This window comes from Cupressus sempervirens, chromosome 8 (assembly GCF_028749045.1).
Source record: "Cupressus sempervirens isolate cs-2001-9-10 chromosome 8, ASM2874904v1, whole genome shotgun sequence".
NCBI classification, from domain to species: domain Eukaryota; kingdom Viridiplantae; phylum Streptophyta; class Pinopsida; order Cupressales; family Cupressaceae; genus Cupressus; species Cupressus sempervirens.
Genome location: NC_143125.1, coordinates 539,459,884 through 539,477,522, shown reverse-complemented (window position 1 = coordinate 539,477,522; position 17,639 = coordinate 539,459,884). Strand labels below are relative to the sequence as shown.

The following is a 17,639-nucleotide window of genomic DNA, read 5'->3' as shown; positions in this document are numbered from 1 at the left end:
AAACTTTATCACTGTTCAAGTTAAAAGTTTATCATTTGCAATATGTCATTGTCATATGGTTTAGGATCTTCTTGTTCATGTTTGAAGTCTGCCTTCTTTGTTATGCATCTAAGCATTTATCATGTATTATTATTTCAAACATATAGCAAATCTGAAACTGAAAACAGTACATTACATTTGCAAACTTTATCACTGTTCTTGTTTTGAAAAACCATTGTCATGACTCATAAAATCAGATTTTTTATAAATATAAAAGTGTAATTTTTAAGTAAGTTTGACATACCCAAGTACCTCCGTCCCCAATAATGACAAATACTTTAAACATTCAGCAATAGCATATATATATATATTTGACTTATGGCTTATATTTTCAAATTTCTTGTTTTGAATGCTCAATGTCATGACTCATGACAAATATTTTGATTTTTATATTTTCTATAAAATATTAATTATATAGAAAAAATTAGGCTTACACACGTACCCCAGTCCCCTATTTTGAAAAATATGCGTACCCGTACCCGCTCCCGTACCCGTTCCCGTTCCCGTACCCACGTACCCATGCAACCTTGGTTTTCATATGCATTAGCATGAAAACTTTCCACTTTTCATAGTTTTTTACATGCATATGCACATAAAATGTCCACTTTTAGGCTTTTAAGTTATGCATTTCACTTATTTTTATAAAAATGTCAACAATATGGATCAAAAATAACATTTATGCATTATATTAATCAATATAAGTCATAAACATTAAGTTAAAATGACATTTATATAAGTATTTGATTTAAAAATCAAGAATTTAAAAAGTAACTATATAGTTTTATAATCACTTTACGTGAAAAATTAAAAAGTAACTCAACTTAAAATTATAACATAAAGTGCACTATAGTCACTTTAAGTTATAAATTTTAAATGAAAAGTAACTTCAAAACATAACAAAAAGTGAGTAAAATGTTATATTTTCAAAAAGTGAATGTCAAAATGAAAATATAACATCATTGTTTTTTAATTCGTGCTGTTGCACCTAAAATGTCCACTTTTGAGGCACTAAAATGACCATATCTCTTGACTGACAACTCCGATTGACCTCTAGGTTAGACCGAATCAAAAGGGAAAACGAAAGGCATGACATGAGCAAAACCAAAGGACTAAAATCAAACAAACGCAAACTCAAAAGCAAAGAATGGACTGTGAAGGCTTCAAAAATCAAGCAAAAGCTCGACAAAAAGCAAAACGAAAAAGACTTGATGAAGGCCTTCAGTAAAAGGATTCATTGTATCAATTGGTACCGATTGGTTAATCAATACTAACCAATTAAATAATGAAATAAACTCAGAGAAATGCGAAAGTAATTTGAAAAAGTTCCGTACTATTACCTACATTTTGTGGTGACAAAATGCAGGACAACATGTACATTATATCAGATTTATTTTTTCATGTCAAAGACATGTTTTTGCATTGATAATGCTTTATTGTTTTATCAACCAAACTACTCTGACCTTATAAAGTGTACTTTTGGTCCAACATTTCAAATAAATATAAAAATAAAAGACAACCTAGGGCAATCTAGTAATAAACCAAGTAATGGCGCTTTATTATTATTATTAAGGCACTTTATATTATTTGATGTTATAAAATGAAATTGTGAAGACGAAGCTTCTTAAGTGAAAAATGTGTAGAGGAAGCTAAGTGTCAAATGGTGTTATAAATATGAGCCCATTTGTGAGAGAAAGTATCCAATTGTCTATTTGTTTTTTATTTGTCTCTTGTGAGGGTTTTTGAGTTTATGAATTCAATTCCACTACTGAAGAATGGTGGTATTGAAAGTTGTGGTACTTTCCTCCATTCCATTGCTGAGGTATAGTGGAAATTGGAGTTAGGAATTCTGAGGAATTGTGTGTGACTTCTCTTATTGTTTCCAATGTAGCTGAGAAGTCAATTTCATGCTAACAAATTTAGAGTTTGTGAAGCGACCAATTCATCTATTGATGGGCGTTTCTCATCTGCATATTGGTGTGTGGGATTTCTTGGTCCTCGGTGTCACACTTAGTGCCATTGGAAGCGTTGATATTCTTGGAATTTAAATGCTAGAAATCACTGGTCCAGGCAGTGAAAATTAAAGGGCTAATCTGCATTTTGTGGCATGCAGAGCACCCTATCAGTTTTGAGTTTTGATGCCTCTCTAAGGGCATAGGTTCTTTGCAAACAATGCCAACCTGGGTGTTGTAATTTCAGGTAAGATGTTGTTTATAGGTGTTATTTCCAGCACTCAGCATGCCCGAATGTGGGAAGCATTCTCTGCAAAAGTTGCAGCATATTCTGGCCAGCTGTGGAAAGTATTTTGGCCATGGGGGCTCATTCGAGCAGAGGCAATTGATCTGTCGAAACCTGTTAAACGGTACTGCTGCAAATCGACTAAGGGTGACAGTTACCAAGTTTACATTTCATTGAAATTTAATATAGTTACAGCAATAATAATTATATATTTGCAAGTTCAGTGGTTAATCCATATAGCGAATGTTGCATGCCAAATGTTAATAAAAATGCTTTTGGCTATAGATGGGCATTTGATTTTTCTAGAATGCGTGGGAAGTATTTGACGATATATCTGCTAAATGTAAAACTAATTTCAATCACTCATATGCATGAGAAAGTTGAAAACTAGGTAGCACATGATCTCTGTTACATTGCCAATCAATTTTGCATCATTAGAAGTATTCAAAAACACCCATTGCAGCAAAGAACAGCAAATTCAACACAATACAAACTGAAACAAAGAACAGCAGGTAAAGACTTTGCAGGACAAGTGTTTGAAGAAATGTCAAACAAACAACTGTTTAGTAAAGAAATTCGATGCTTGTCAAAGATATAACCAATTGGGGTTTTTACAATTTGGCAATAAAAGATTTGATCAAACAAGACTTTTATGCTCTTGCTTTCTAAACTTAAGATGACAGTTTGTGCCAACATTTTTTAATGTTGGCTTTATTATAGATAAATCATAAGTTTTAAAAAGGTTCTTATTTTAAAGCTTTTAATTGATATTGCCATGGTCCATCCTTTGCATTGGTCTTCCAAAAGATAGTGAAAACAAATCTCTATAGAAATGCAAACAAGAAGTGCCAAATGGCCGTACAAAATATGGTTTGAAATAGGAACTCGCCTAATAATTAGGGAGCTACAAACCTTCAATTTTAAATTAGAAGTTAAATATAGAACCAATAGAATCTGGAAATTTTACAAACTAAATACGTTTTGAATAAGTTTCCACATTTAAAAACTCTGACTGTAATCCTTTGAATAGGATTAAAATATCTCCATCCAATCTATGTAGAGTATATCAGTGGAGAGTGCATGAATTATTTCAGCTAGATTAAAATATCACAACTTACAAGTATGTTTCGATTTTCATTCAGCTTATGTAGTACAGAAAAAAAATATAGCTGAAAACTAATCCCAAAAATCCAGGTGACAACCAACATGATTGAGCCTAGGTCATCATAGCCTATGAAGAAGACATTTTAGTCAGATGAAGTTAGTCAAAGTGCTACTTAATTATCTTACAAAATATCCATCATAGAAATGGAAGTACATATACCTGTTTTTGGGTTAGAGGGAAAGTAGCTAGTTTTACAAGAACAGTGAGCATGATAATCGCAAAACCATATGCATAAGGAACATGCACTGCTGTAAGGCCATCCTTCAAGACCTACAAATAATGAAAACAAAGATAAGGTGACAAAAATCTTCAACAAGCCCAAATCCTTAGTCAACATACAGCTAGTAAAGAACTATATGAAAATTTGGCCTCTAATGCTGTGGCCAATTTAAGATTGAGATATACTACTAGCTGGCATTAAGAAGCTCCAAAATAAAATAAGATTTCTTCTTCCCTTAAGATTTGATGTTAAGTCTCATAAGAAAATTTCCACCAAATTCTCAGCTCGTCTGAAAAATATTACTTACAAAATGTTTTATACTACCAAAACAGCCTGATGCTATTTGATTAACAATATAAAGAACCACCAAACTAATGTTTATGTGAGTAGGACACATCAGCTATATGCTTTTTAGACATTGAGAAGCTTATAAATATGGACATAGAAAGAAAGATGTTGTATAATGTCCAAAAACAACCAAAGAACAAATCTGAACATCAAGCAGTTTAGACCATATCACAAGTTTCTAAGGCTTCTCCAATCTATAAGCAAAAATCAGAACATGTTTGTAGTGAATAAAGCATAAAATAAAGTAATCTTCTCCAAAATGAAAAGAAAGAAAATGCCATTAAGTAAAATGGTGTTGTCACAAGTAAAACCATCAAATGTGCTCATCTTGCACCAACTGTTTGTAATGTTCCTGACCTCCATGTGGTGACTCAACTGACCTCAAGCCAATAGGATTGTACGGTATACACATACAGTATGACTGCACGGTGTAGTTGAACTGTGGGTCGTACAGTATTGAAGGGTGGAGGAAGCCATACGGTTGCTCAATGACAATACAGTGACAGACAGGGTGGAGTGGCTGAAGGTTGTATGGTGGAGTGGGGTCAAGGTCGTACAGTGTGCAGAGTAGCCGTACAGTGAGGAGGCTATGGTGGTCGTACGGTAGGGGGGCATTACAAAAGTGACAACCAAGAGGTCGTACAGTGATGCAACAATCAAGGTGTACGGTGGAGCAAAAAGCAGGTCGTATGGTAGGTACTAAATAATTGCCAAAGGAGGGTCGTACGAATGGTGGATGGAGCTTAGAGTAAGAGGAAATGCAATTGATAGATTGTATGGAAGATACACCAATCAACAGAGAAAACACCAATATTTACTAGAGATTGAACACAAGAGAGCAAATCAAATCAACAAGTTATTTGTTCAATTGCATTACAGGTGACGGAATAGGGTGAGGATTGAATCCCACCGAAATTGGAAACAAGCCAAATAGGGAAGATCTTTCATTTCCGAAATGGCGAACAAGCAGAGAATCCCAACAGGAATTCGCAATATAAGAAATAATCCAAAATGCATACCTAATGACTACCTACAAGCTGTGCTTAAATACCTATCAGGGAAAACTTTCCGTGGGTGTACAAAGATAGCCGACAGCAACACAAACAACAGAAACAAAACAAAAATGGGTCCGAGATATATTAAATCAATCTACCCATTAACAATAGTTTGATTAATAATCTATTTTATGACAAGGATACTACAGTCCTCCTGTCCCAAAATTTGCTTGTCCTCAAGCAAATGCAATGCTAGATGTTGTAGGATGTGCTCGCATTCCCAGGTTGCGTCGTCGAGCAGCAAGTGTTTCCAGTGTACCAAATATTCCTTCACCATTCAATTCCCCAGGGTCTTCTCACGTACTTCAATAATCTCTATTGGTTCCAATATGAGCTTTCCTTCTTCATTGAGCGGCGGAAGATCTGTAGCTACCATGACATTCTGTCCCACAGCTTTCTTCAAGTAGAAAACGTGAAAAACATTATGAATATGGCTCCTCTCTGGAAGTTCTAGTTCATAGGCGACCTTCACCAATGTGGCGCACTACACAATAAGGGTCATAAAATCATGGCTTCAATTTTTTTTTTTCCTTTTCTTTCAATGAGGATTGTCGATATGGCTGGAGCTTGAGGTAGACCAAGTCTCCTACTTCAAAACTCCTTTCTATTCAATGTCTGTCGGCATACATCTTTTGTTGGTTCTGTGCCCATTGTAAGTTTTCCTTCAAGTCTCTTAGGATGTCCTATCCCTCCTGAAGCCAATCCATCACCCTTGGTGTGCAACTGTGTCCCAGAACTGTGTCGATGAAGGAAAGGGTTTTGTACCCATATAGAGCTTTGAAGGTTGCCATCCCAATGGACATGTGGTACGTGGTATTGTAACAATATTCCCCTAGGTGTATCCATTTGACCCACATCCATTGTTGTGCTGAAACATAGTTCCGAAGATAACCTTCGAGCCACTTGTTCACAATCTCCATTTGTTCGTCTCTGAAAGGGTGGTAACTAATACTTGGTGATAATTTTGTCCCTGCCAACCGAAACAGTTTTGTCCAGAAGATACTGATGAATCGCCCATCTTGATCACTGACAATGTTTTGGGGTAACCCATGCAGACGAAAGACTTCTCTAAAAAACAAACCGGCAACTTGTGTGGCCTGAAAATCTGACGGGATAGCGAAGAAATGTGCATACTTTGTCAATCTGTCAACCACCACGAAGATACAATCCTTTTCGTTCACCTTGGGGAGTCCAATTATGAAATCCATTGAGATACTTTCCCACTTATGTTCTAGAATTGGCAGATGTTGCAGTAACCCGACAGGTAGAGTATGTTCAGATTTGCCCTGCTAATAGACCGCACACTCTCTTACATACTACAATACGTCTCCTTTAAGCCCTTTCCATGAAAACCTCTCCTTGAGATGTCTGTACGTTTTGAGGAAGCCCGGGTGTCCTACCAAGGGTGAGTCATGTACCTCCTTCAAGATTTTCTGCTTCAATTTGGATTCCGACACTAAAAATATGCGATTCTTATAGTAAATGATGTCATCCACCACTTTATACCAATCATCCTGGGTGTTGTTATCCATTAGCTCACAGGAAAATGTGTTTTTGGAATATTCTACCAACAAATGTGCTTTCCAGTCAGCTGAAATCTGGGTTAGTAAGCAAATGGCGGGTTTCTTGGACAAGGCATCTGCAACCACATTGTTCTTTCCTTTCACATATTCAATGTCAAAATCAAAAGCCTGAACCTTGCTTACCCATTTTTGTTGTCTCTCGTTCGAATCTTGTTGCTCCAGAAATGATCTCAAACTATTGTCATCTGTACAAACGACAAACTTGGCACTCACCAGATACTGTTGGAACTTGGTTAGTGTTTGTACAATGGCCAACATCTCTTTGTCATAGATGGAATATAAGCGTTCTGTTTGTGTAAGCTTCCTACTCTTATAGGATATGGGGTGTCTATCTTGCATTAGTACTGTGCCAATGCCTTCTCCAAATGCATCGCACTCCATAATGAACGGTCGAGTGAAATCAGGTAAAGCAAGCACAAGACAAGTGCTCATTTCTTCCTTCAGCTTATCAAAAGTGAGTTGTGCCTTTTCATTCCATGGGAAGGACCCCTTTCTTGTCAGATCTGTTTGTGGTGTGCTGAGCTAAGAGAACCCTTTTACAAACCTCCGATAATAACTACACAATCCAAGAAATCCTCGCAACTCCATGAGTGATTTTTGGGGAGGCCAATCAAGGATAACCTAAATCTTCTCCTAATGAACTTGAATGCCATATTTACTGACAACATGTCCAATGTACAATACTTCTGTCATACTGAATTCACACTTGGATTGCTTGGCGAACAAAGCCTGATCCTTCATGATCTTTAGGACTTCATACAAATGCTTCAAGTGCTCTTCCCATGTCCTGTTGTAAATAAAAATGTCATTAAAAAATACCAATAAGTACTTAAGTAATTGTTTTGTTGAAGATGCAATTTATGCATGATTGGAATGCAACAGGTGCATTCATTAATCTGAAAGGCATGACCAAGAACTCATAATGCCCATAGTGACAACGAAAAGCCGATTTTTCCATGTCTTCCTCCCTCATGTGGATCTGATGGTATCTGGAACAAAGATCTATTTTCGAAAAATAGACTGCATCATGTAATTCATCCAACAACTCATCTATCCTTGGAATGGGATATCTATTCTTTTTTTTTTTTTGTTCAACACATGGTAGTCCACACACATGTGCATGATCCCGTCCTTTTTGACCAATGCCACTGATGATGCAAAAGGGCTAGAACTAGGACAGATCCATCCTTTCTCTAGCAGTTCTTGAATTGTCTTTTCGATCTCGTCTTTGAATCTCTTGGAATGGCAGTAAGGTGTGGTTATGACTGTCTTGGCTCTTGTTTCCATCTCGATAGTATGTTCAAACCCTTGATGAGGCGGTATGCCAGGACGAATGTCTATAAAAACTTGATCGTGATCGCTAAAAATATTCTAGAGATCATTATCCTGGGGAGGTGTCAGTTGCCCTTTTATAAGTTTGCCAAGACAAAACAGTGTGCAGCCCAAGCAACATCATCACGCCGAAAAATTGCCTCCATCCGATGTGCAGAAACTTCCTTCGGACCCTCATTTGCCATCTGTGGAAAACAATCGTCTTTCCATCAACAACAAAAGTGAAATCCATCATTTTGAAGCTCTGAGTGTATTCATCAAGTGTCTCCATCCACTGTATGCCCAAAATAACCTCCATGTCATCAAGGTCCACCATGAAGAAGTCTTTGATCACCATTGTGATACTTAGCTGAGGAACAAGGTGTGTACAGGGCAGAAGAGTCCCTCCGGCAACCTTGACCTGGAATCCTGCATGCGTTTCCATAGGTAGACCTCTTGATTTCACTAGAGATGAGTTTATGAAATTTAGAGTGGTTCCACTATCAAGCATCACCATAACCCTTTGTCCTTGAAGGGTTCCCCGTACAAGAAATGCCGTGCACCTCAGGCTACCGGCTAGGGCGATAGTTCCTAAGCGTCGCACCAATGCTGCAATTCTTTTCGTCCGGTTCAAACTAACCAATTTGGTGTCTTCGTGGGTTTGGTTATCTTCAAAGGGTATATCTTCTTGTTCGTCCTCATCATCGGACATGACCTCAATGTACTAGATTTTCCCTTTCCCGAGGCATCTATGCCCAAGTTCCTATGGTCCTTTGCAATTGAAACATAGTTTCTTCCTTCGAAGCTCCTATCTGGTCGCTTCGTCCAACGACAGCTTTCTTAATGGAGATTTGTTATCTTTATCTGTCGGAAACACCAACGGTTTGGAATGTGAGTAACTTCGTGAGGATGACATCGTTGATGATGTCATACTCTTTGCCTTCTTAATGGCCTCCGACATGGTGGCAGGATTGAACCCTTTTACCCAACCCTTCAGTGGTTTTGTCAGTCCGTCCATGAAAAGCACTATTTGTCTTCTTTCAAAAATGTTCGTCAATGTACTGGTCAACCAATCCAGTTTGCCTCAGTTGTGTCAAATCTTTGAAATTGAGTTTTGGATCTTTACTATCAATCTCTCAGTAAATTCCGCATAGGTATTCATTTGAACATGCCCCAGCGTGATGGTGTCGTGATGCCACCGTTCATGCACAACTCCCTCCAAGTCTAAGGCCGCAAATTTAATTGCTTCTTCTTTTGGCATGGGATTAAGCTAGAAGTAAGTATCTGCCTTCATTACCCACGCTTGCACAGATATGGATCCAAATTCGTCAAATGATGACAAATTTACTTTACTCAACTTCCTTCTAAGATCATCATTAAAATATCCTTTGTTTCCGCCTCCCGAATATCTCATTCTCAGATCTGCATAATCTTTATAGGATGTATCTTCCTCAAAATTCGCATTCTTTCAATCTTCTCTCAGTTGTTCTTGCATTTCTTCAAGGGTCAACTGCTTCCCTCCAAGTGGTGTCTCTGTTCGTGGGGAAAAGACGGCATGGAAGGTTGAGAGCATGTTGGATGAGGGTTTTCATTACCCAACACGAAGTCCGCATTGTGACCATTTTGTTCTCTGGATATTTTATTGTCTGCCAACTTTTTGAGAGTCTCTTCCATGAGTCGCTGGGTATCATTGATCTGTGCCTAATTCCTCACAAGTTCTCTCAGTAGTGCCATGAGTTCGGCAACTGTGGATTCCAATTCGGCAGCCATTATATCAACGGAATGGGTTCTTCTCTTCCGACTATAAACTCTCATTCATTCTCCACAAGCTGGCAGGATCAAAGCTCTGATACCACTATAATGTTACTGACCTCCGTGTGATGACTCGACTGACCTCAAGTCAATAGGATTGTACGGTATGCACATACAGTATGATTGCATAGTGTAGCTGAACTATGGGTTGTACGGTATTGAAGGGTGGAGGAAATCGTACAGTTGCTCAATGACAGTACGGTGACAAACAGGGTGGAGTGGCTAAAGGTCGTACAATGGATTGGGGTCAAGGTCGTACGGTGTGCAAAGTAGCCATACGGTGAGGAGGCTATGGTGGTCATACTATAGGGGGACACTACAAAAGTGATAACCAGGAGGCCGTACAGTGATGCAAAAATCACGTTGTACAGTAGAGCAATAGGTAGGCTATATGGTAGGTACTAAATAGCTGCCAAAGGAGGGTCGTACGGACGGTGGATGGAGCTTAGAGTAAGAGGAAATGCAGTTGACAGATTGTACGGAAGATACACCAATCAATAGAGAAAACACCAATATTCACCAGAGATTGAACACAAGAGAGCAGATCAAATAAACAAGTTATTTGTTCAATTCGCAATATGATGGTGCTCTAATTTGTCAGATCCGAGCGAAGCATTACAAGCGACGGAATAGGGTGAGGGTTGAATCCCACCAAAACCAGAAACAAGTCAAATAGGGAAGATCTTTCACTTCCGAAATGGTGAACAAGCAGAGAATCCCAACAAGAATTAGCAATATAAGAAATAATCCAAAATGCATACCTAATGACTACCTACAAGCCAATGCTTAAATACCCGTCAGGGAAAACTTTCTGAGGGTGTACAAAGATGGCCAAAGGCAACACAAAAAGGGAAACAAAACAAAAATGGGTCCAAGATATATTAAATCAATAGACCCATTAACAATAGTTTGATTAATAATCTATTTTATGATGGGGATATTACACTATTAATTAAGTGAACTGAACTCGTGACAAGTTTGATCCACAACTCAGGGCACAGCAGCCAATCACAATGCCATGTGAAAAGTGATTTACAATAAATCATGAAGACTATGCTAGAATATGTAAACAGTTGCAATAAATAAATGCTTTGCTTTTAACCTGACTTGATATGTTAATCTTTTGTCAGAATTAAGTACTAGTGTAATTACTTGTGATTCGATTGTTGTCAGTAATGTGGTCAATAACCATTTAAATATTGTAATGTTTCTTTAATGGTCATCTTAGTTAGTCTTTAGTTTATTAGGTAGTTTCTACTTTCATCTTTAGTTCACAATTGTTTCTTTTACATACATCATCTTTTTAAATCTATTTAAGGAGGCTTCACCTCCTCCATTCAATACAACATAGATTTACAATAACATGGTATCAAAGCGGATCAATGGTATTTTAGAAAGTTTGGCAAAAAATATTAAGAAAAATTCAAGCCTCTTATGGTTTGGAATATATTTCCAAAAATTTGTTTTTCGATTTTTTAAAATAAAAATCCCTAGAGGTATGTTATGAAAATCTTGTGGTTCGTCTTCAACGATTTCTACCTAAAATCGCAACCCTAGCCAAGGGTTTTGATCGTGCAATTTCCTATATTCAACAAAACTCTCTAATTTTTTAGGGTTGCATGCACTTGCACATTCTTTCATGTTGCTTGCATGTGTTTTATGTGAGTTGTAAGTTGCTTGCATGTGTTTTTTGTTGGTCACATGTTGCTTGCATGTGTTGTTTACCATGTGAAATCTCATGTTTTCCAAATGGGTTTTCAGAGTTTTTTCCCTTAAAATTTTATGATGGGTTTCCATAATTGTTTTCCCTTTAAAAAGAATTGGTGGGTTTTAATAATTTTGTCCCTTTAAAAAAAAAATTGGGATTTATTATTTTTTCCTCAAAAATTAAGCATTTGCTCTTGTTAGAGAGGGCTCTCTAGTTTCTAGAATGGGTTTTCATTTTTTTCCTTGAAAATGATGTTCTGTATGTTCATCCATATCTAGGATTTTGTGCTAACTTTCCATTTGGTTTTTCAATTCTATCCTCAAAAATCATTTCTACAATCTGTAATTCATAAAGTTGTGTAGGATTCCTTTGTGAGTTATTACTATTTCTTCTGAAAAAAATAATGATTTGTAATCTTGGTTTTGGCAAGTTTTCCCTTTAAAATCGTAACTTTGCGCTATTTATTGAAGGGCATCTTGTTCTTCTCCAAAATTTTGGAGTGCTTGCCAATTTTTCCTTAAAATCATGGCAGCCATTCTCGGTATTGGAATTATTTGTCACTGCACCAAAAGCTTGAACTTTCAATGCCCAAGGAATTTCAAATTTAACCTGATACATGGGAGGCAGTTAAGCCATGTCTCAAATCTCTAAGGTACAGACCACCAAGTCAATAATCTCCCCCTCAGCACTGACTGAGCCTTCAACATCCACTGAAGGGGAACTCGAACCCATGACCCAAGGCTCTGATACCAATTGTTGGAATCAATTGTCATTGCATCAAAAACTCGAACTTTCAATGCCTACTAAAAATGTCAGATTTAACCAGATCCATGGGAGGCAGTTAAGCCATGTTGTGAATCTCTAAGGAGGTGTTGACCACCAAGTCAACACTTGGTGTGTGTCTCCGGCTATAGAGAAGGAAAGCTTTGTTATCAAACGTTAGGTTGGAGCTTTGTGATGATTTCTAGTCAAAAGTTTTGCAGATTTTTTGAGGGTTAGTGGCAAACTCATCTTAGTCGCAGGGTTAGTGGCAAGCTCTTGTCTCTTGTTGCAGAGCATTCTAAAGAAGGGGTCAACATTCTCTATTTTCCTCTGGACATATTTTGGCTACTCTTGGTCATTAACATTTTGCAGATCCACGAACAATCTCAACAGCAGCAAAATGTTTTGAAGAATTAATGACCACAAGACATGTACATTCTTTTGAAAGGTAGTTAGGCGATGAGCAATAAGGGAGGTTAGTAAAATATTGTAATGTTTCTTTCATGGTCATCTTAGTCTTTAGTTTATCACGCAGTTTCTATTTTCTTCTTTAGTTCACAATTGTTTCGTTTAGAAACACCATCTTTGTAAATCTAGATACATCATCTTTGTAAATCTATTTAAGGAGCTTTCATCTCCTTTTTTTAATACAACATCGATTTACCATAACAATAACCATAAGTCTAGGCATTCAATTAGCAAGTCTTATACAAATGGAATGCCCCTTCTTTTCTATGTTCCTGAGCAGTGCAATTGTTTCTTATTTTCAAGGTTTGTGTTAACCAGTTCAAAGGAGTAGTTTTCTGTTGCAAGTGAGCTCAAAGGATTTATTGGAGTTGATTGACAATGTTTCGAGGGATTTCAGAGAATTTTTCCATACTATTTATAATAAGTGTCAATCCAAACACCAATCTAGTAACTTGGCAAAGTTACTATATTAGGATGGTTGGTGATTTCTTAAATTGATAATATCTAGGTGACATAAGGTGTTTTCAGATATCGTTATAAATAAAGTACAAATACAAAAGTTAAATGAAATATTCCACTAACATTATTAAAATGTAATTGAAGTGACTTTACAATGGCGTCTAAGGTTTTAAATAATTTTAGAAAGTGCTTTGGTGGTGGGTAACAACTTAGAAAGACATAAGGTGAAATTGAATGGTTGCACAACCCTAATTAGGATGTTGAGCTTGGAGTTTATAAAAAAAAGGATTTTGGGGCTCATTTGTAGCATTTTAAAGTTTATTATTTTCTCTCTGGTGAAAACCCTTGGGGTTTTGGGGTTGAGCATTAGCAAGTTGTGAATTACTTTAGTGTTTTGTCAAGATACTCTCACAAGGGATGTACCATTTGCTAAATAAGCATGTAGGCTAACTAGAAGTATAGGTACTATACAAATGACAAGGACATAGAGAGAGCCACCTAGGAGTCCCAACAGACTTTGACACAAGAGATATCCCTTAGGTCTTGACTCTAAGCTTAATGAAGGAAAAAACAGTTTGTGTGCATTGAAATGCATTAAAAGCAGGGTCTTTTAACAAAGGAAGCGATTTGTAAAAAGGATCTGAAAAGTTGGACCATTGACTGTCAAAAAGAAAAGTCCACACACAAATGAGAGGGAGAGAGGGGGGGAGGTGTATCAGTTGTGAACAAACATAATTTAATCCAAACTGATAAATTTGAACTCCAACAATTAAAACAATGATGCACAACAATAAGAAATCATACACCATAACACAATGATTTTTTGACTAGGGAAACCCTTGATCAGAGGGAAAACCTTGGTAGGGATGGTACCCATTGTCTAAACTCTAAATGCTCCAACAAACAGGAAAGACAAAACTTTCAAGATATCATATCCAATAAATATGAATTGACTGACCTGCAACTTATTTGTCAAAAAAATTCCTTTGAAGTCCACTTAATTAACTAACATCATCACTACTCTACTCAAATAATCAAGGCTGGCATCATAGGTATCAAGACATACCATTCATACTGCCCATACATACCTTACCAAGGAAAACAACTTTCCTTCATGCCCTTTACAAATAATTAATTAGGTCAGCATGTTAGAACTTCCCCAATGTACAATTGATTACACAAGACCATGCAAAGGCATACTCATTATAATGTCCCATCCAAGATCCTCTACAATTTGAAACTGGATTTGCTAAGTCCAATTTGTAAAATGCCTCTTTCCAGTAAAGTATTTATAAAATGAAGCACAATGTTCTTATCCTCGCAAAACTTTTTTGCAGATGACACAATTGTATATGCTGATCTTTGTACTAACCTAATTTGGCTTTGAAAATTTATACAATGGAATCAGAAATATCGAATATGACTTATTCTATATAAGTCAAGGCTAATGTATTGTAGCTATGTCAAATATTGATGCAACTATGTGTCCAATTGCTTCTTGAGAACACATCTTAATTTGATACTATATAAAGGGAATTTTTCTTTCTTCAGTAAGGAAAACTTATCTTTCTGCAAAACCTTATGTTGCTGTGATGTCTGAACTTGATCGGTCCTCCCCACAATGATGATATCTATAATATATACTTAGACACCTATATTTGTCCTAGTAGCAATATGGATGTTGTTTCAAGTTTTATCCAGAAAAGACGTTTCCTCTGTTATCGGTTATGCAACTGTAACTTATTATTATATTATTCTCGTATCAATACTCAATGTCCTCCTTCCCTTATATATGAATTCACAGATTTGATGTTCACTGCCTATAGATGTCAAAGTCCCCACTAATTCTCTTTCCTTATAATAATGAAACCAAATGGGAATTATCTCTGTTTTGTCGATATATTTGGCCAGGCTTATTATTATTGCTGACTAGATTAGGGGTGCGTTCCTTGGATCTCTCTAAGTGTCTAATCTCTTATTCAATAATCTCTCCTATATAAACTTTAAGTTCCCTATTTGATACATGCACAATGTATTATATACTTGCTTTGCATAATTATTGACCCATATGTGGAAACTTCTCCTCTGGATAAGACAACTATTTATGTATTTATCATGAATCTTTTCTATTAGTGGTTGCGGTAGGTTGTGTCATAAGATATTTTCTAGTAGATGCTTGCATGGTAGCAAATGGGTTACAAACGTCATTTCCTTCCATTAGAGAGATAAATCCAACTCAGTATGCATTGTCTGTCTTCTCTTAGTACTAACCACCCACGATGATTAATGTCTACGTTCTACCTACGATGTGCGATGCTCTTGCCAGTATGTAATTCCATCACTATTTTTCTTCTATACCGTGTATGCTGCGTGGATGCCTTGTTATGTTCCAGATCCCTCCAAAATATCACACATTGTATCTTCCATTGATGGTCTCTTGATTGTTATTCGTATTCAAAACCTTTGTGGTCAGTATTGATTATTTTTTACTAGCATTGTGAACATGTTCCAACTGTCGAACCTTTTATATCGCGGTGTATATATATCTCCTTATTAATCACTCCTTATTAATCACTCCTCTTGCCTCTATCTAGTCTCTCGTTCCCCCATGTATTTTTATTTAGTATTTGAAATCTCTATTTCTCCGTTCCTCTATGTACTAGATTACATACATTTTCCTATTAATCTTCCCCTACTTGAAGTGATAAAGAAGTTACTTATATCTTGTTCTCAAAAATCCAATAGATATGACTCTGGGTTGTAATCTTAGCATCAAACCCTTTAATAATGGATTCTTCATCACATAGTCATAATATAATCAAAATCAAAATGTCATGAATATTTTTATTTATTCTCGTTATTAATATATTGCAGTTATATAATTTTGTATGTTATAATCGTAGTCTTCTTATATTATCATTTATATTTTATTATTATTTATTCTTTCTATTAATAATAATATATTATTATTAACAATATATTATTATTTTGATATTATATTATTTGGTAATTATTTAATTATTCTAATATTATTATTAAATTTGGTCCTCAAAATAGGGAACAATACACACGCCTTCATGAGCATCATTACAATGTCATGTCCCCATTTTTGCTAGCATCAGAGTTTTGAGGGATTGGCCTATTATTGTGATCCTCGTAGGCTAATTATTGTGGATAGAGGGTCTTCTAGGCAAAGGCTTGGCTATGGGAGGGTCTTGTCTTCTTTACGATTCAATATGCTCCAATTTGGTCTTCGTTTGGCTCAAATTGGACTTCATTTGGGCTTAATTTCGTGCACCTGCTATTTATGGCAAGTCTAGTGATGCTTGAGAGGGACCCTTTCTATTTTAGGAAAGTGTATTTCACATGGGAAAATAATAGGTGTGATTCATGTTTAAAGGATAAGTATTTTGGTAGTTATTATTTTTTTAGTGGCCAAATTATTATTAAATGAGAGCTTTTAATTGAAAAGTATATTGATGAAGGCTCTATAATGAAAAGTGTCAAGAAGAAGCCAAGTTGCATTATAAAAAAGAGTTCATGGAGAAAAAGATTTCATTCTTGTCTATTGTTTTTTAATTACTAGTGAAGTTTCTTGAGGATTTGAAGTTTGCGAATTTCTTGACAACTAATTCCTCTTGATATGTGCATCAGTTTGTTGTTGTATAGAAAATTAGATTGATAATTTTGGACTAAATTGGACATTTATATTTCAGCCTTCTAGCCTGTGATTACTGTGTTCTGGAAGGTGGATGTGTGTTGCAAAGTTGGCATCTATTATCTCTGCAATTGAGCGTCATTTATCTCTGTATTTTGTTATCAATTTACCAGCAGATTGGGATTGGATTTTATCTGATATTGTTACATTGTTGGGCAGCAATTTGCTTTCTATGTATTGTGTGTGATCGAGCGCTCCTTATCCCAATCATTATTCTACTCCTTCGATGCCATTACGGGCATTTCTTCTGTGCAAAACACCTCTCCTCATTGGCGTGAACCAGCTTTACTGGCGTGGCAATTACCTGGCAGCCACGTGTGGGTGTTTTTAGCATTCTTGAAAAGGTAGTGTTCATCCTTGATTAGATGCGATCTGCATTTTGTTGGGAGATGGCATAGTAATTAATGTCCATCATCGTTCATGGTATTACTGCTGTAAATTAAAGGGCTGCCTCCTAAATTTTTTAGTTGTAATTTCCATAGAGATGATACTATGAATTGCAACATCATTAGTTTGATATTGGCATTGTTTACTTCAGCTCTATTAGTGTTCATTGTAAACATTTGGTATTAAATAAGGAGATAAAAGGTTGTACCACAACTGTTTAATGAAATGTCAGATTGTACTTATGTGTTTCAGTCATTAGTATGAATGCCAAGTGTTTGTAGAAATGTCTACATGTTGTAGATGCACATTTCACATGTAAAAATCATACGTGTGCACTTGAATAGTCAAAAAAAGATTGCATCTATACTT

General features: G+C 36.3%; 1 protein-coding gene across 4 annotated transcripts in view; it reads right to left on the bottom strand.

Annotated features, from left to right (window-relative positions):
- The window catches only part of LOC149543575 (inner membrane protein PPF-1, chloroplastic-like), a 223,081-nt gene that overhangs the window by 197,534 nt on the left and 7,908 nt on the right, over positions 1-17,639 (bottom strand). For 2 of the 4 annotated variants that reach the window (XM_089798350.1, XM_089798351.1), the window contains exon 2: positions 3,599-3,709. The exons of the other annotated variants lie outside the window; for them this stretch is intronic. In XM_089798350.1, coding sequence (XP_089654476.1) covers positions 3,599-3,709 — 111 coding nt within the window. The remainder of the gene's footprint in view (positions 1-3,598; positions 3,710-17,639) is intronic. 4 annotated transcript variants of the gene reach the window in all.